This window comes from Pagrus pagrus (assembly GCF_965226575.1).
Source record: "Pagrus pagrus genome assembly, chromosome: 6".
In the NCBI taxonomy this organism is placed as follows: Eukaryota; Metazoa; Chordata; class Actinopteri; order Spariformes; family Sparidae; genus Pagrus; species Pagrus pagrus.
Genome location: NC_140190.1, coordinates 14587810 through 14607161, shown reverse-complemented (window position 1 = coordinate 14607161; position 19352 = coordinate 14587810). Strand labels below are relative to the sequence as shown.

General features: G+C 41.5%; 1 protein-coding gene across 1 annotated transcript; it reads left to right on the top strand.

Moving 5' to 3' along the window:
• The first annotated feature begins 7002 nt into the window (after positions 1 to 7002).
• On the top strand, positions 7003 to 12763 carry LOC311258725 (C2 calcium-dependent domain-containing protein 4C). Its single transcript, XM_084355276.1, has 2 exons — positions 7003 to 7115; positions 7990 to 12763. Exon 2 carries the CDS (start codon positions 8046 to 8048, stop codon positions 9291 to 9293), a length of 1248 nt encoding a protein of 415 aa, XP_084211402.1. The 5' UTR covers positions 7003 to 7115; positions 7990 to 8045; the 3' UTR covers positions 9294 to 12763.
• Positions 12764 to 19352: the final 6589 nt, after the last annotated feature.

Genomic DNA, 19352 nt, shown 5'->3' with positions numbered 1-19352 from the left:
TATTGACTGTTTTTTTTATTACTGAAATTTCGAGTAAAGTGTTAAGAGTCTTTAAGCGTCTCATTTGTTTCTCTGTGTTCTCTCGTAGACACCAAAACGGTGAGTGAATGATACTCAGGGCTAGCTCTGAGAGGTAAGACTTTGTGTTCTTCCTCCATTTTCACTTAATGGTTTTCTTAAACCTTGTAGTGGAACTGCAATGTGAGGAAAGTGCGTGATGAGATGTGTACACTGTAGACACCCTGCTAAACTCAGAGGGTGGTGGAGACTTGAAAGGATTTCCTGATGCTTTCCGTGCTTTGATCTACTACAAGTGGGAATATAGGAACTGACTTTTTTTTAATGGTCATAGTTCTTTTTCCTTGTTTTCTGTTCCCTTCTCCACTGTAGGAAATGTTAAGTCTTGAACGGTAAGACCTTTTTGTCTTCTGTGAGGTCTGTCCAATGCTCACTGCTCAACTTATACATTTAGCTGTGTTTTGCATGAAATTAAATCATCGCTCTGTGCCACTTCTTTTTTCTGATATGTAGTGAAAAAGATCAAGAATGCTCCAACATGTGCAAAAGGGCAAACTTCACGCAAAGAGGATTAAGAGTTATGTGAAGTTATGAAGCCTTTGTCACCTGGCTTCTCGTGAAACAGTTTTAAAAACAACCAGTTTTGTTTTGGCAAATCTTCAAGGACAAAATTCCACATCACCTCGTTCCTCTTCATGTGCCTGAAGTTTTCTCTTGTAAATGTTTTGCATTCAGTGATTTACACATTCATCACACCTTTATTTAAATTGCCGTGCTAGCAATGTAGCTTTATATATGGCAATGTCAGTCCGTTGGGTTGGTCCACCACTTTTTGTACATCTCAACAACTATTGGATGAATTATCATCAGTACTTCTAGCTTTCGTTCTGGTTGAAATCTCTCAACAACTCTGAGCCTCTAACTTTCATCTAGCTCCATTGTCAGGTCAAAAAACACTTTTTATCCCCACAAAACTAATCACAATCCCACTAGCTTCAGCTGTAATTTGTGGTTGGTGCCAATGTTGGCATGCTAACTCATAGAGTCTGACCAATATATTGGTTGCCCAATATTATCAGCTGATATTGGCCTATCACAGATATACACTGGTATCGGCATTTTGTATAAAATGCACCAATATCAAATTTAGAGGGAATAATGCAGAGGCAATTTATAATTACCACACCTCCAGTCACGTTTACTGTTTTGATGCACTGAAGTCATTTTAGACTATAAAGTTTACTGTCACACTGTAAAATAGCCTTCATTACATATCTTTATCAGTCACAAGTGTTTGACTACCGCATTTGAGGGACCATTGCAAAAAATGTGTAGATATTGGCCGATATATTGATATCAGCATAGATTACTCCCTAATATCGGTATCTGCATTAGCCCCAAAAATCGAGTATAGGTTGAAGTCTACTTACAAGATGGTTAACGTGGTAAACTGCATGTAATCTGGTAAATTGCCTTCAGTGATTTGAAGTTACCCACAATCCAATTTAGCGACTGAGCGACATCACTGGAGGCAATTTATCAGATTACATGCAGCATTATTCCCCACACTTTAATGTGTGAAATTGGTGGAGTCACCCTTTAATGCATTATTGTCTTGGTAAATATAAACCATTTCTCTGTAACGGTCCCCACTGACAAATGCTGAAAGAAAATTATTCAGTGTTTAAGCGTGCCAGTAAAATAGGAGTGTAATAAGCTAAGTTCGGAGATATAAGTGATTTGACTTGTTCCTGAGTTGAAAAAGAAGTTCAACATTTATGTGTTCATGTTATTGATCGGTCACATTACAGAGCAGATTTCAAGTTAGATTACCTCACAGCAGCTCTAATGAGCCGAGAACAGTCCAACTATGCAATAAGCAAAAAACTAAGCAATTAAAATAAATTAAATCACAAATCATCTGTGTGTAGAAACGTCAAAACTTCTCATCCTCTAATGTCTAAGGCTGCACAAGATTTTCCAGGCTTCTCACACCTTTCCTGCCTCATACAAGCTTGCTTTCAATTATAATACCACACAGATTATAGACCTTTTACCTTTATAGCCTCCTGGTAATTTTCTGTGCCTTTGAAACTTGCCAATATTTTTTGTTTCTTTCTGCAGAGAAACTAATTAGAAACAAGTCGCATATGGGGACATTGCTGCTGGCAAAAACAGCACAAGCCCTCTAAAATATTTTCTGCAGCTTTACTGGTGACAGAAAGGGATGTAATGCTTCACTTGCAGATTGCTGGACAATGCAGCTACATTTCTAGAAAGTAATAAAAATTCCTGTCACTGTCTTTTCTTACAGATGCTTTAGGAAGGAATGTGATGCAGCAACACAGAGGTAAGATGGTGTTTGTTCTTGCTTTGCCCGAGTGCCACAACTTTTTCATCAGTGGTCCCGGGGGAGTACTCTTGTATAATATTTTCCTCAGCTCTAATAAATAAAAAAATCCTATTTAAATGTGGATTACAGCTCTCTGTAGGGTGTGTGTGAGGAGTGAGTGAGTATGAATGTTGAACATTTGCATCCAACTACATGCTTTTTTTTATGAATTAATTTTGTGACTGCTTCATGCCTCAAGGGGGCAGCAACAGCTTGTCTCTTGTTACTTGGAGCTGCTTGAGGTCTGCCAAAAGCCCAAGTGACCACAAAGATAGTAGATTTAAAAAGTCAAAACAGTCTTAATTTAGAGCATAATGTGAAATTAGATTTTCCCTATTAAAGTGCGTTTGTCTTGTTTTCAGCTCAAACTTCTGTGGTTCTGCAATCAACACCACAAGATGAAGCCCCGTAAGGTTTCCCTGCCTTCGTTCTCCAGTCGGTGGTGCTGCTATTCCCTTAAATATACCGAAACTGAGAGTAATATAAGCCATGTGCAGTATTTCACCCTTGTGAAATGTCCTCTGGTCAATTCCACCTTTCTCATCACACATGAGCAGAGTGCCAGTATAACTCACATACTGTACCCCTGTGTGCTGCTCCTGCACATGAGTTATAAGGTTTATTACCTCCACTTTCTTATTTCTTCTCGATAAAATTGGTCCATTGCAGTCTGGTGCTTGAAAATGAAAATCATAAATCTGTGAAACCTCATAAAAATGTAGATCAATATTCTGTTTGCGGGAGTTTCGGACCAGATCTGTGTGTTTCCTTTCTGCAGCTCCTAGGTCATCCCATCAGTCTGTTTGCTCCAGAGTCCATCAAATTTGTTTCCTGCAGCGACAGGTGTGACCTTTTGCCCTGCGTGTGTCCAATCCAAATGCCAGTTCAGTGGACCAGAACAAGCAAAGACTCTGAAATGGTCCTGGCATTTGCAGCATTGCTCCTCTCCCTGTGGTTTCTTTCATACTTCACACATTGTTTTTTGGTCTTGAAAGGATGACACTCTGCTTAAACTCCAGGGTATTAACCGACTCCTGGATCAAAGCCAGGTGTTACAACTCACACCGAGTGTGTGGCAGTCGGGCATCTGCGGGCTCCCGATGACTAGACTGAGTCAGAGTCCTCTGTGACCCGCAGATGGCTGGACGTCCCAGGGAACGAGCTGAAACAGACCGGAGAGGTGAAGACGTGAGATGACAGGAGGAGAATAGAGAGTTGGTTAGTGAGGGAGTTGGGGGTTGATTCATATGTCAGGATATCAGATGTCTCCAAGGCAACAGAAGTTATGTGGAAGCTGGTTGGCAAGAAGGAGAAAAATGGATGGCAACGATGAGAGACAGGGGTAAAAATGGACCCTATGACGTGTCGGCCATAATGACTGCCCATATGTGTCGATGCAGACCGACACATGAAGCAAGTGAACAAACCTGGAGGTGCACTACACCTCCTTCAGAGCTTTTGTGCAGCTCCTGCTCAGCCTCATTTCTGCGTATTCCTCCGCAACTCCTCTTTCCAGGAAGTCAATTAGATGTCAGCAGGGAAGATGTCTGAAACACTCATGGATCGACTCCTTCTGCTGCTCACACACGCACATAATCGGCCTCGTCACTGCCCATGTGTTGGTACATCTATCTATCACTGGAGAGGAACAGCAACACACTGAAGCAGCTCTATCGTTCACAGAGGGCGTGCACTTCTGTACTTTTGTAATAGCTTCAGTGTTGGACAGACAGAGATGTAGGGTCCAGCCCTTTAATGAGAGCAGAACAGACACATTAACCTTTTCTCAGGCTGTAGTCTGTCCTCGTCTCAGGGCTGAAGATCCTTAGATGCTTGTGTACTGATCTCATTATTTTGTAAAGGGAGCTGTTAACAGTGAGAGCGTGGAGCGTCATGACATTCAAATGTTACTAAGCAGATGTGTTTTTCCCAGTTTTATACATTTTCTCTCTTCATTCTTTTATTCATGTTTAACCTATTGTGCTTTTTCATTTTTCCCTTCCCTTCAGTGTGTTATATGTTCTTTTGCATGTAAAAGGTCAAAGTCCGCACCAACAGAAGCTCCTCTCTCCCACAGAAAACACTGCTCCTTAAACGCCTTGTCAGTAGTCCCGCCTTTAATTCTGTGACTTTGTGACATCACACTATGTCATAATGTCACACATTTGCATAGGCGGGGCCTTAAAGAGACAGGAACTAAAACAGAGTGTTTCAGACAGAGGGGGATACAGTGATGCAGCCCCGCACAGTATGAGAAAACAGTTTTTTGAGCATTAAAGCATGTAAACCTATTCTAGCAGTAACCCAAATTAAAACTATGAACCTGAAAATAAGCACAATATGTTTTTGGTGATGGCATCTTGCTAAATATTAACAAGTTTGTTTTTTACACAGGGACATAACATACACGATATATAGTAACACTTTATGACAACCATCATTAATAAATTGTAAATTTATAGTAAATTAAGCTTTAGTTAATAGTTATTTAACTGTTAACAAACAATAAAATGCTTAATAAACCTTTTATTAACTGATTGTTTATTGTAAAGTTGCAACTGATGTTTATAATACTTTGTAAGTGGTTAATAAATAATGTGTAGCTCATGGATCGCTATTATTAAGTTGCAACTGATGTTTACAACCCTTTACAATTGCTTTGCAAATGGTTCATAAAGCATTTAATTGTTTTTGAGAAGTGAAAACTATGAACTACAGTTTAATTTACTACAAATGTATCTATTGATTGTTATTACAAAGTGGTACTGGATATTTTAAAGCAGTAAAGCAGGGAATTTACGCTAAAAAAATAAAATAGTGTAATAAGGGTTAGGGAATTACACTATTTATAATAATAATAATAATAACAATAATAATAATAATAATAATAATAATAATAATAATCATCATCATCTTGTTCCACTTTACTCAAACACATTTCTGATTCAAAGAAAATAAAGGTGTCACTCTGGGCTCTGTTTTCTGACACAGCAGTTGCAAACACAGAATAACCAAGTTATCATCATTTGCGTCCCCAGTAAACTGACCCCTCGTGACCAGTCTTGAGTTGCATAACGACAACTGATTCAGATTTTTTATGCCTTTTAAACCTTTTGAAACGTGTTTTGCTTGTCAAGCGTGGCGGGTCGAGTGTCTGAATCGAGCCTCTGGGTGACCGTTGTCTGCCTCTGTGCTGCCAGCTCCAGAAGACAGACAGCAGTGGGCGACTGTTCAAATGTGCCTCTTCAATCTATATGGTAAGTGGCTCTTTTCACAGGTTGATTACATCAGACAATGACCTCTGAGAGGACCTCAGGAGGCCAGATGTGTAATTATCTCCACTCAGACCCTGAATAGCACCCATGCTTTACATACCATAGTAGCGAGGTTGTCCTGATGTCTGTCCTCGTGGCTATAGGTTGAACCGTGATGGACGGGTTTACTTTCACGGCCTGGTGAGGAATGCTACAGTACATGTTTATCCTGTATGCTTTATGTGTCAGAGAGCACATACAGGTGAGATGTGATCCTACATTGCAATGACAGATTTCTGTATTTGGGCTTTTATTGTTGCATGTACAGCCAAGAAGATTTAATGTATAATACACTAAGAAATACTTTAAAAGGCTTCAAAAGGGGTTGAAATTCAAATGGAAGTGAAACCCAACAGATCATTGTACTGTAAAGCTCTGTTTGTTTTACTCTGCAACCTCCAAATCAAGCTCGTCTCATTTTCCATCTCAGTGTGGCAGAGAGAGACAAGGCTTTGGACACCTTTTCCAGGGCTATTCTCATTAAATGTCTGCTAATCAGCTGTTTGTAAAGCTGTGGAGGCCACAGTCCTCGCTATCTCCAGATATTGACTCTTGCAGCAGCTGAAATCTGTACATTTCCCTTCTGTCAGGTCAATACAGCGTTGTTATTGGCTCAATGCGACTGGTCTCTGATAACCCAGAGGCTGCAGCTTTACATGGCACTTGACTCAGAAACCAAGCAATCTGTTTAAATAAAGGGCTTTTTTTGTTCTGCAAATCAATGAAGTCAGTGGGGCAGTTCTTATTTTAGACAGACAAATGTATTAGTTGCCATAGCAAAGTTTCCAGGGAAACCGATCGGGTGGTTTAGACCCAAAGAAGGACAGGCAAAGGGGTGAAGAAGAGCACACACTGGCTTTATGCTGCGTGTCCTGGTGGGGTTTGGCTCTTCTGATGAGACTGTCAGGCTGAACGATCAAAATGCATCAATAAAAAGAAGTGTTTCTATTCCTGAGGAGGAAAAACAAGAGTGACTGTCTTATCCTTATTCTTCTCCCTGGGCTGGCCTTTAAGATATTTGCAGCACACTTAAGGACAACAAACAAGAAACATTCCCATAAAAAAACATGCTGATTTGTTCAGTGTGGAGCTGTGTTGGATAAAAAACAAACAAAGAAAAAACCCCACCTGTAAGATTCCTCTGCCTGTGATATGAAGCCAGTGTGATTCCCAGTAGGTCCTGCTGGGAAACACACAGTTTGATCTTATTGGTCAGCTGCAGCCCTGTGCCGTCTATATAAAACGCATGAGAGCAGCTCCGGAGCGGAGAGCGTGTGAGGGCGCAGAGCAGTGCCGAGGAGCGCGCAGGCTTCACACCGAGGAGGAGACACCTGTTACTGACGGAGCGAGTGGACGAAGAGGAAGAGGAGCGTGTGCTTTCATACAGAGCTGTGAGTATTTTATATATGAGTGTGTTTGCTGCTACAGGAGCAGCGGAGTGAACACGTTGGATGTCGGAGGTTTGGGGAAACGAGTGCGCAATTGGAGGAAGCACCTGTTGAACATAATCCTCGTTAGTAACTTTGACATAAAAAAACAAAGATTTATGTAACTTTTATGGCCAAAACTCATAAATCCACGTGATTTAAAGGAGCAGAAAGATAATCTGTCGTTGGATAATTAATGTGGGGACATTTCATTTGGCAAATATGAGCTGTAAAATAGTTTTTCTTTCACCAGCTGACGTTTGATTTTTCAGTAAAGCTGAAGCTGACTTCATGAATCATATAAACTGCTCTGCGTCAGTTTTCAAAGACAATAAAACAAGAGATGTTTTAATAGGAGAAGGTGCGCACTTTTTACTTGTATACATCGTCCATTACGCGTAAAATAAAGGATGCGACTTTAAATTGAGTCCTTTATAGGGAATAGTGACGTCGCCCTTTCGTTGTTGTAAGTCTCTTCCTACATTGTCTCGGTTTCCTTTGTTATGATATTGAAATATAGTTTAATTTTACTTGATTTTGTGTCATTTGCCTGTACAAAGACTTTCACTGTGCTGCTGTCCTGTTGAGATATGTTGGATGTTGGTTTCTCTTTCCTAAGAAAAATTAGCTGCAGCTCTTGAAAAAAAAAAAAAAAAAGACTCTTTGAGACTGTAGTCAACAGATCCAGAGTTCAGTTTGCTGCTTTATTCAGCCTTAATTCTTTAGACACTTGTGTTTTCTGAGCCTCAGCACCTTGCCGTTGTTTTTATCGCCCTGCTCCCTGTAGTGTAACCATCCTCTGATCGTTTACCCCCCACCCTTGTGTTATTAATTGCAGACACACCTGACTGCATCTACTCCACAAGCCCACACATCCCGCTGTCCGGTGGGACCATGTGGGTTCTGGATAAGATCCGCGGGTCGGTGGAGACCGGCGTGCTGCGTCAAGGCGAGAACGGGGACAAGAAAGGCGTCACCCCATCCTACAGCAACGTCCTCACCCCGGACAAGATCCCAGACTTTTTCATCCCTCCGAAACTGGTCCCTCCAGAGCCTGAGGTTCCTAACGTGAAGCCCAAAGAGTCACTGCAGCCTTCGACTTCAGAGCAAACCATCAGCAGTGGAAGGAAGATCAGCAGCCCGAGAAGTCCGGGTCTGGTGGCCAAGATCGCAGGAGACACCAAGAACCTTCTGAGAGCAGCCAACCGTCACATCATACAGATAGAGAGTGCTGATGATGTGGTGGCTGGAGACACCAATGCAGACCCCCAGTCGCAGACAGCCATGTCTCTGCCTTACGTCCCCAAGACTCAGACGCCTTATGGCTTTGCGACCTTGAAGGAAAGCCCCCACACTCGTCGCAAAGAGTCCCTTTTCCACTGCGAGCATACCAGCCCCATCACCTCCCCGAACACTCAACGGAGAGGCAAAAGCAGTGATGGGGGAAACCATCTGAATCCAGGTGACTACAACACCTCTCACATTAATCCTTATCGATACTTCAGCGGTGGGGAGAGTGACACCTGCTCCTCTGCTGAGTCCTCTCCCTTCAGCTCTCCTCTGCTCTCCCGCTCTGCCTCCCTGCTCAAGATCTTCACCCACGAGACACAGGCCAAAGTCGTGAAAGCCAAGCGGACGTTCGCCCGCCACAGCTCCCTCTCCACTGACGAGTGCAGCTCGGCTGAGCCCAGCCCCAACGTCCAGCGACGGCTGCACGTTCCCTCCTTACACGGTGGTGCCGGAGCGTCAGACCACGGGCACCACAGGGAGCACACCGTCACCCTGCACAAGGGCGGGTCAGTGAGGATCAGCGCCAACTACGACTCCAGCACCTCCCGCCTGCTCATCCGAGTCCTGACGGCGGAGGGTCTTTACGACAAGCACGTTGACATCAAGAGCATCAACTGCTGTGTGTCCGTCTACCTGAACCCAGGCAAGGTACAGAAGCAAAGGAGCAACATCATCAAGAACAGCCGCAACCCGGTCTTCAATGAGGACTTCTTCTTTGACTCGATCAGCTCAGTCCAGGTGAAAAACCTGTCGGTCAAGTTCAAGGTGGTAAACAAAGGCACCAGCCTCAAGAGGGATACACTGCTGGGAGAGCGAGAGGTTCTTCTGACCAAGCTGCTCTCAGGGATTTAAAGAAAAGGGCCTGATTGAAACTTAAGTTTGATGTTTGCACTCTCTACAGAACGCTCTTTTTAATCCAATAGATGAAAACAGTGAACATTATGATGAAGGAAAGAAAACCACCAAGCTCATAATATGAGTGTCTTGTTGTAGGTGGACAGATAAAGGATTTATGATGGTTGAAACCTGCCTGGTTCCTTCTCCCAGTAACGACTTCTCATTAAACCAACAGCAACACATGAATACGACTGATGAAAGGGTTTGTTTGTGGACGTAACTCTCCCAGCCATTTGGACGACACCTGCATCACTCTGTCCTGGCGTCCTCGTCTGCACCGAGTCGGTCCTGTGTGGTTTTATTATTGTAATGTGACATAAATCCACAGCAGGATGTGATCCTACATTAGCCACACCGTGCGTTCAGCACAAAGATGCTTTTGTAAATCAGTGCGAGCTTTGAAGTGGCACTACATCCTGATGTGCAAATGACCCTTTGATCCCAGTTGCCATGGCCTGCCTCCTACGGGGCACAGCGAGGGACAAACAGAGCAGCCACAATAGACACATTTACATGCACATCAAAAATCGAATCATAATGCGATTAGTGATGCAAGCGAGATTAAGTCCTATGATTGCGTATTCAGATTCTGTTGGTGTCATTATGTTTTTACTAGGAGGAAGTGAAACCCCAGTAATGTATATGTGCTGCAAAAATCTTTGTTTTGTTTGTAATTTAGTAAAGTTAAAGTTAAAGGTGCCCTCTGGAGATTTAAACGAAAAGGAGTTGTTGACTTTTAGTGTTACTTACTAAAATGCATTGTGTAACAAGTGTGTTGAATGCATGCCTCTTGAAGGTGCAAAATAACAGTTTTGACATAAGGATGTCTATGTAGTGTGTTGCAGAGATATCTACTGAAGTTAGCATGCTAACCTGTCTTGTGTAAACACCAACCCATCCCTGGTGCGCCGAGCTCCCAATCTGCACCACCAGATGCACAGCTAACTGAGCTAACTAGCTAATGGCAGCCCTGGCGATATGCTGCCCCTGTTTGTTTAGAGTATAAATTCGTCATGTGGCCAATTCTTACACATTGCATCTATAAATCATTTTTGTTTCTTTTTCATTGTTACTTTGTTACAATAGGTGGCGTTAATGCGCCTTAACCCTCGGTGCCACCCATTGCGATTGCTCTTTTTGTTTCGAGACTATTCATTTGCCAAAAAAGAGACAAAACACACAATAAAGGTGATAGCTGAAGATGAATTTGACGGATAATATTTTTACTTTTCAAATTTTCTAAAGATATTGCGATAATGTTTGTTATCGTGAATTCTTTAGGCCGTGATAATCGTCTGAAATCGTGACAGCCAGAGTGGCATGACGCAAACAAAATTGAGATCCACTCTTATAAACGCCGCTTTATAGTGCTCCTAGTGGTCAACAACTCCACAGGGTGCCTTTAAATCAGCTGTGTGCTAACAATGTTTCCAATGCAAATGAATTTGTTAATCAAGTTCACTGCTTCTATTATAAAAAATGTGTTAAAACTCAGTTCTTAGACATTTTTCCCTGTATAAATTTAGATACATTAATTTATGCAGTGCGGGGTACCTGGATGTTAATGTCTTCAACTGCATTAACCCAACTCACTGAGTTAATGAATGTGAAGCTACAAGGAAGAAATGTTTGCAGGATATATGAAAAAAACCCTTTGTATATTGGATATGTACTTTATTTCTGTCTGGTTGGTGGGGACTCTTCAGCCTTGTGTCGGGCCTCTAGTGGATGTCACAGCTGCAGCCTGTCACGCATGCATCTTCCAGTGTGGACACCTTGATTAAATCTTGTGCAACTAGGCAACGGGCTCTTGCCAAATAGACTCACCAACATCGTCACTCTGTATTCATGCTGGTTGGCGATACCTGTGTGTTATTCTGCACAGATTCTCGACACCAAGAACGCAGGAGCAGCGAGAGAGAGAGAAATACGCTTGGAGTTTTTTAGTTGGTGGCGGTCACGTGAAAGGACATTTAACATTTGTTTTCAGTCCATTTTCCACTTTACAAAATGTCAGATCACCAAGACGCTTCAGTCAAACATGTGAAATTCGTCCCTCCGACATCTTTTTCTGAAGAAGCACCTGATGGATGGCATTTCACAGATAATTTTACAGAGTGGCAGTGACTCTAACTTCTGATTTAACTGCTTTTTGATTGATTGTGATGAATTTTGATCGCAGCGGGACCACAAACAAGGTTATTAAAAATCAATTTAAACACGTCAGTCATGTAAAAAAACAGAATTTAACCGTTTATGCAACCAGGCTGTTGCTTCAGTCACACTGTGGGCTGTTGACAAATACAGTAACTTGTGTGCATGTAAATGTATTAAATGTCTGTGAAGAACAGAGCGTCACAGCTGCATGGCATCAATTTGTCACTGACAGACTGGTGTTTGCATGACGCGCTCAAAGTTTAATGAAAAACCCTAAAGCCTTACTAATGTACATGTGTGTGAGGGAAAGAGAGTGTGTTTTGTTAGCATGACGAGTTGTTAATTTCTATGTACACATTTAATATTTTGTAAAATGCTTTTTGGATGGTCTGGACTCTAAACGTGCGTTGAATTTGTATTCTGTATAACTACATATGTACTAGTTTCTACGAATGTCGGTGAAATGCCAATTATGCACCAACGAGTGAGAAGTGTTGATGAGAGGCATTTTAATTATGTATGTTAATGAAGCCCGGGGGAAGAAGAAGGAAAAAAAGAAAAATATGTCAAGTGTTTGACACGAGCAGCAGCCTCTTTTTCTTCTTCTCCGCCGTCCGAGAATGAGAAGAAATTGCATGTGATTGCAGCCTCGAGTGCTCGGCGGAGGAGAGCAGCCGCAGACAGAAAAAGAAGTCAAAGACATCAGAGTGATGCAAATTACTGAAGTTCCTCCCACACCGCCCAGAAGCTTCAGTTTAATTCTGTGAGGATTACTCTCACTCGGTGTTTGTAGCTCACTTGTAGCACTGTTATTGATATGCTCTATATTCTTTATATACGGTGACACTGCTGGTTGTTCTGGTGTGAAGGTCAGTGATCTGTTGTAATCCCTGTTGCATACTTGTGTGCAAACATACAGTGCCTGCTCGTGGAGTTATCGTAATTTCTACTCAACCTTCCTAAATTGTACTCAACCATGTTGTTACCAGAACTTCTCTGAGGTTTCTTCTAGCATGACTAACACACTTCAGTATCGTCAGTACTAAATTTCGGTGGGATCTTATTGTCTCGTGGTGAGTCGCCGTGTGCTTTGATTCTAGATGAGGATTTGCTGCCGACATCAATGTTCATAATTGCACACTGATATGGGCGCAGATTGTTCAATTGAGTCCTATTTTTATAACTAATTGCTTTGACTGTTGTAATGTGGCTTATGATTTATTACGATTGAAATGCAGGGAGAAAAACAATAAAGAGTTATCTGACTACTTCTGCCTGGCCAGGATGTGCTGTCCACCGGTTCCTATTCTGCAAACGGTGAAAAGTTTTGCCACATGTCTGAAAAGTACAACCTAATCAGCAAACATATCTGAAGAAGTGTCTATCGTAGCTGTAAGAGGTTTATAACTCTTAATTTGATGGAAGGGAAAAGCCCTGTTATACTTTTTGCTTTCTTCGAAGTTCAAGCTTACCAAAATATTTTTTTACGACAGCCATGTTTCACTCGCTGTCTCCAAACGGTTTCAGAAAAGCCAAAGACAGAAATGTAGCGCTTTACATTTCCCTTTTAACAACACAGCAGCACAAAGTTGCATCAGGTTTGTGCATCAAGCTCGTGCAGTGGATTCTGAGTTGAGCTGGAGGCTTTCCTCACATCTCTGACAGAAATAAATTGGACAAAGGGAAGAGTGAGTTAAGTCCTGATAAGCCCACTTGAAGTAAATGCAGCCCATTGTGGTCTGCTTAAGTTTTTAAAAAGACGATTCTAATAAATCTCTATCCAAACTGATCTTTGCAAAAATTTGATAGTATTTGTTAAATTAGACGCTCTTCTCTGTTTAACCAGTCATTAGCCTTGCTAGCAAATGGTCGCAAAATTGATGGATGGATTTAAGACAGAGAGATGAGTTAGGTGTAGCTTAAAATAGGAGTTTCCAGTGTTTGTTAATAATTAATGCAACAAAAAGGTTCACCCTCTTCTCTACTTTCATCAGACGAAACAACTTCAAGTTCAGACTCCTGCTGCAATTAGCATGTCAGCATGTTTTGTTAGCACAATCTCAACATGTGGGCCTACCGAAGTTATTTCTTTTTCATGAAATGGTTCCACATTTTGAGAAATCTGCTCTTTGGCGAGTTAGAGGAGAGAATTGATGCCACTTTCACATCTATAAGCTTAAATTCGAGCTCGCGCCAAGAGGTGGTTGGCCTAGCTTATTGTAAATATGAGTAAAGGGGGGAAACTAGCCTTGCTCAATTTGACGATTTGTTTTCATGAAATGGTTTGACATTTTGGGAAATCCACTTTCGGCTGTCTTGTCAAGAGTAAGAGGAGAAAATTGCTGCTTTTCACATTTATTAGCTTAAATGTGAGCTAATGACAGGAGGTGATTAGCTTAGCTTGGTGTAAGGATATGAAACAGGAGGGAAACAGCTAGCCTGGGTTATTTAATCATTTGCTTTCATGAAATGGTTCGACATTTTGAGAAATCCACTTTTTGGCTTTCTTGTCAAGAGTAAGACGAGAGAATTGATGCAACTTTCACATCTGTTAGGTGAGATTAGCTTAGTTTAGAGTGAAGATAAAAGCTCGCCTGGTTCGCTTAAAAGTTAATGAAAGTAGCCAACTATGCCCAACGGCACCTAACATTTCACATTGTGTTTGTGTCCGAAAGGTAAAAGTGACTGTGGTGATCTTGTAGACAGGTGGACATAATAAACCGACATAATAAAGACTAAAACAGACGTCCCCATCCCCGGAGTCACAGTAACTGTGCTGTTGAAAACAAAGTTGGCCATTTTAAATGAATAGCTGACCCACTGAGGAATTACCAGAATTAACTTTCCCATTATCCAGCCTGTTATTGTGGAGGAAATCGGTCTTTATATCTCTGCTCTCAATAGCTGTTTAATTAGGTAGCCGGTGGAGAGGCTTGACTGATAGCATTTAAAATGAGAATTGAGGGCAGCGTCAGTGCCTGTGTGTGTGAGAGAGACTTAGAGTGGTGGTGGTCGTTTGGATGTTGTATTTCATCAGTGGTCACTTTTAATTCCTTCCTTAGGCGTTTTAATAGAGCGTACTCTGTGTCTCTCAAGTCTTCCTGTCTTGACAGGTTCTTTCTGAAAATGGAAACTGAAAATTGCCCGTCCATTACTTGACACTGAACAATTTGTTTCTACACTTAGATAAAAAATAAATGGCAGCTGGTGTCCACGTGCTGTTGCTGTTCTTGCTGTGTGTCTGGCCTATGAAGGTACTTTCTTACTGTAATGCTACAACCACTGACATCTGTTATCTGTTAATTACTGTGTTAATGGGTGTGAAATACTTTAATTAAAGGAGAAGTTCCAAAACATCCCTGGTTATGTCATTATTACTTTACAATCCATCACTGCACTTATTTTGGATGATGCAATGAATTACCTGGTGAGGTGAGAGAGATGTCATAACTAAAGGTCCGGTCACGTTAACAGGTTATAACAGCTGAGCTCCATGTAGCTCAAACACATGTAGCTCTCTGGATCTTCTGTATGGTTGGTTGGCATCTACATATACCGACATTTTATCTGCACGTCATGAATACGAGGATGAAAACAAGTCCGTGCCCCTCGAGGCTCTCCTCTGACTGTGACTAAATTCACATTTCCTGTCAGGAGGACACCACCACCTCGTACTCCCTGCTCATATCTGGCTGCTCTGCCTTTTCTTTCTTTCTAATTACTTGATATTACCAAAGTGATTTAACACTCTCTGTCACCCTCAGACTAACACCAAGTCTCGTTAATGACCGCCTCCCACTTAATATCCCGTATCCAGCAGTTTTCAGGCCTCCAGTCCTTCTCAACCACTGTCGCTCTTCCACCCTGAATTAGCATTAACAACATACACGAACACAGATATTAAGCATCTCGTCTCGACCGCAGCGTCTTTAATTGGCAGGGTAAAAATACTGCATCATCGCCATTAGCCTCAGGGAGGAGTCAGTCTTTAAGACGCCTGTTTAGAGAGGAAGTGTGTGGGAGGCAGGAGGAGACAGGAGCAGTTACACACAAGGGGCAACTCAGTGATAACTGCTGCCGATGTCACATTTCTATTCAACTCCATTTGTTTTTATTAAAGAACAAATTCAAAGCTGCATTCACAGATATTTTTATTTACACAATAGCTTGAATGTGTAATGTACAAGTGGTTGCTTGTATTGTCCTGACAGACATGAGACTTGAAAATCTGTTGAGAAACCTGAAATCTGTTTTGTTTTGTTTTTTTCAAATAAAAGACTAATTGGGTAGAGTTGAAGTCAAAAAAATGTTTTCATACCCTGGTATACTTTCACAGTGGTATACCGCTGTAACCCTACCACTGGGCGATATCATTTATTTACATTGTCAGATTAATTATTCGTTAAGCCTTTCCAAGGCAAGCATATAAAATTGTATTTGAAGAGAATATGGCAAAAGTATAGGCCTTTGTCTCAGGTGAGGTTCGGGTGTCAGGGGGTAGGGGCCAGGTTCAGGTCTCGTTTTTAGGCAGGATCAACTTCACAACTTCAAAAAATAAGTGAAAAAAACAAAAAACAATGAATATACCTTACTGTCCCCTCCACGTTCAGACCATTCAACAGTTGAGTTACCTCAAACGACCTCACCTGCTGAACATTTCCACTACTTCATATTCAGGAGCCAACACAGGCAACAGATTCTCTTCCTCTCTCCTCATCCCCGCCGTCCCTTATTCATCAACCACACGCGCATGCACACGCAAAAATACTATTAGGTTTCCTGTGCCAGCTGAACACGAGATAATGCCGCTGCCTACACCGGCAAAAGAAAATGTTTTCCAATATCCTTCATCTGCCATTGTTCATTTCCATCCTCTGCCAGATGCCTGTCACAGCTTGTAAATTGATTTATAATGCTGTCTTTTCTTGAGTTGGATGGAGGATGGGGGAAACACAATGTACAGTAGGCTGGGTGTCCGGGAATGAGCGCAGGTTCTGGATGTGACGCGGTGGCAGCAGTGAAAAGCTATACTCAGTAGGGCAAATTTGATTGGGGCAATTTTCATCCCCGGCTCCTTCGACTTCAGGGAGGAAAGGTTTAGGGCTGTTATTGGCTTCGGGATTGCTATGGCAACCATAGAGCAGAGTGTTTTCCAAGTGAAAGAATGAGACGTGTGTGTGTGTGTGTGTGTGTGTGTGTTGTTGTTGCTGTATGTGTCAAGTGGGGGGTTGAGTATTGCTGTTTAAATTGTCATCCAGTATAATTGTAGCACGCCGTGTTTTTCCTTTCAGCACTAACCCTCAAACAAAAGATGAAATTTGGTGTCATGTTTAATTAGTGGCTCTCACAGTGTTTGCAATTTATGTGTCCAGTCACAAATGCTGAATGATTTTAATATTATTATTATTATTGTTATTATTTTGGTATGTTAGCCTACTGTCAGAGGAGCTATTCTTATCTAAAAAAACAACAACAATTTTATATGTACTGTAGATGTCTAGAAACTCTCTCCTCATCCTCAAAACTGCTTCTATTGTAAAAGTGAACCATGTTTCCGGAATAATAATATGTAAATCTTGGATGTTTTGTCACTGTAACCATCTCAATTGGGCTGCTGTACATTAACTCCAGTCTGTGAGAGGCACAATGTACGAATCGTATGGAGTCCTGGCGAATACAGACTGTATTTATCACCTGACAGCCAGCATCATTAATGATCCACAGCTGCTCCTTTGTTGGCCCGGCCTCCAGCGACCCTGTCAGCCTCAGCTCCGACTGGCCTTAGCCAGTGCGACTGGCGACCCTCAACCACCGACGCTGTGGCTCAACAGTCACAATCACAGGAGACACACCAGCTCTTAACTCTGGTAGCACTGAAGGGTTTTTTTTTATTCTTCGAGAAACATCAGGTGGTCAGTGTTGCAGAAAAGACATTTTCTAAGCATTTGAAGCAAGCAGGGAGTGTGTGTAATTAGCCCCTTGAGGTCAGCTGACGTAGAAACAGGTTTCTCAAAAAACAGCTGGAAAAGGAAGTCGTTACCATGGTATATCTATAATTATAAACAAGGACTAGGAATGGAAATATGTTGATCTTGATAAAGTGGTTAATGGGTTTGATCCTCAGAGGGGAATTCCTTTATTTTTAAACCCATGCCAACATTTACAAGTTTTCGTGTGTAAGTGATGATTCCTACAGTGATAAACAATTTCATTATTTCACAAAAAAGTGTATCACTGTAGGAACCCCTCCTGTAATGTTGTCAGAGCCTCCTCTTGTCTAGTGACAGAAAGAAGCACTTTTAGTGGATGTAACCTTGAAGGTCACAGATGTCCCAAAGGACTAAATTGCAGACATTGCATCTTCGTCGTCGCTGCCAGCTGAGGCGATCCACTGGACCGATTCCAAACTTTTTGGTAGGTATGAACCAACCAAATACATGTAAATATATGGCCCATGTTCAAAAACACTGGAACTCCCCTTCAAAATATCAGCAAACTGAGATCAATGTCCATCAAAAGTTCCCAAAGCCCATGGTGACTTTTGAAAATGTCTTTTTTATGTCCATGTAATTTAAAAATAAGAAATTTACTGTTCAAAAATGTTTTCATCTACTCTCACAAAGCAACCGAGGGACTGACGGTAAAGCTCAAGAGAGAGGGTTATTGAGTCATTACTCATGTTGAGATGTTATCTCATATAACTGCATCGTTAAAAAGATAATCATTGAAATACTGGCTGATGAGGATGAAGAATTAGGTTGTAGCTTTTTGAAACGTGAAATCAATCTTCATTGAGGTTTACCTGCCCTTTTATTTACAAAAACATCACCGTAGTGATGAAGGAGGTGCAATGACAGAAAACATTGTGTTCATTTGTCTTCCTTGATTTCTCAGTGGGAAATAAAGGACATCAAAATGGCCCACCTCCGACACTCATATTGATTTTTATTATGGAAATAGAATTGCCACAACTTCCCCTTTCCAGTGTAAAAAACAATAAACTGGATGACAGGAAATGAAAGCGGTTTCATTAACCAGTCATCAACACCCTGTAGACAAAGGCGAGGGCTATTTTCCTCCACAATCACTCGTCATATTAGGATGATATTGATATTGAAACGCAGTGCTGTTTGTTCTCTCACAAAGCAGCAAATTATTCATCTCTTCCAACAGAGTGACAACATCCAGACACGATGTCCTTATCAACAAACGCACATGACACCCTTTCATCTCTGAAAACTCTCGTTCTTCCCCTCCGCCTCTTTAAACCGCCATCTCTGCTTGTCACAGCGTCACAGGTAAAAACAATATCAAATACGACTTTGTGACTGACACTTTGAGTCTTGACACCTACAAGCTGAGATGGAAGAGGTTCTGCATGCATATTTAATTACACAAAATGTTTAGTTAAACGCAATAGCTGCTGTTCAGACCAAACTGTGCAGTCGGCATAAACTGTCTTTTTTAAAACGTATAGAATTGAGTGAACCGGAGACGTCAGACGTCTGCTCTTTAGGAAACAGTTCTCCGTTGTTGTCAGAGTCAGAAACACCTATTATAATATGAATGAAGTGTTTTAAATGTCAGATTCAGAAAGCTGCATGTCAGAATGAATACTCACTAGAAGGGCATTCAGAGAGCCATGACCTTTACCAAGGCCAATACTCCTATAATCCTAGTCAACTGCATGTCTAGTAGAGGTGCAACTCACCAACTTCATCACAGTTTGATATTTTACATACATGTACGGATTGTATATACATGCACCTTAACCCTGCTGTCCTATATTTTTATTCTGCATACTCAGTTTTTGTTTTTCTTTATTTATAATTGTATTATTATCATCATCATTATTAT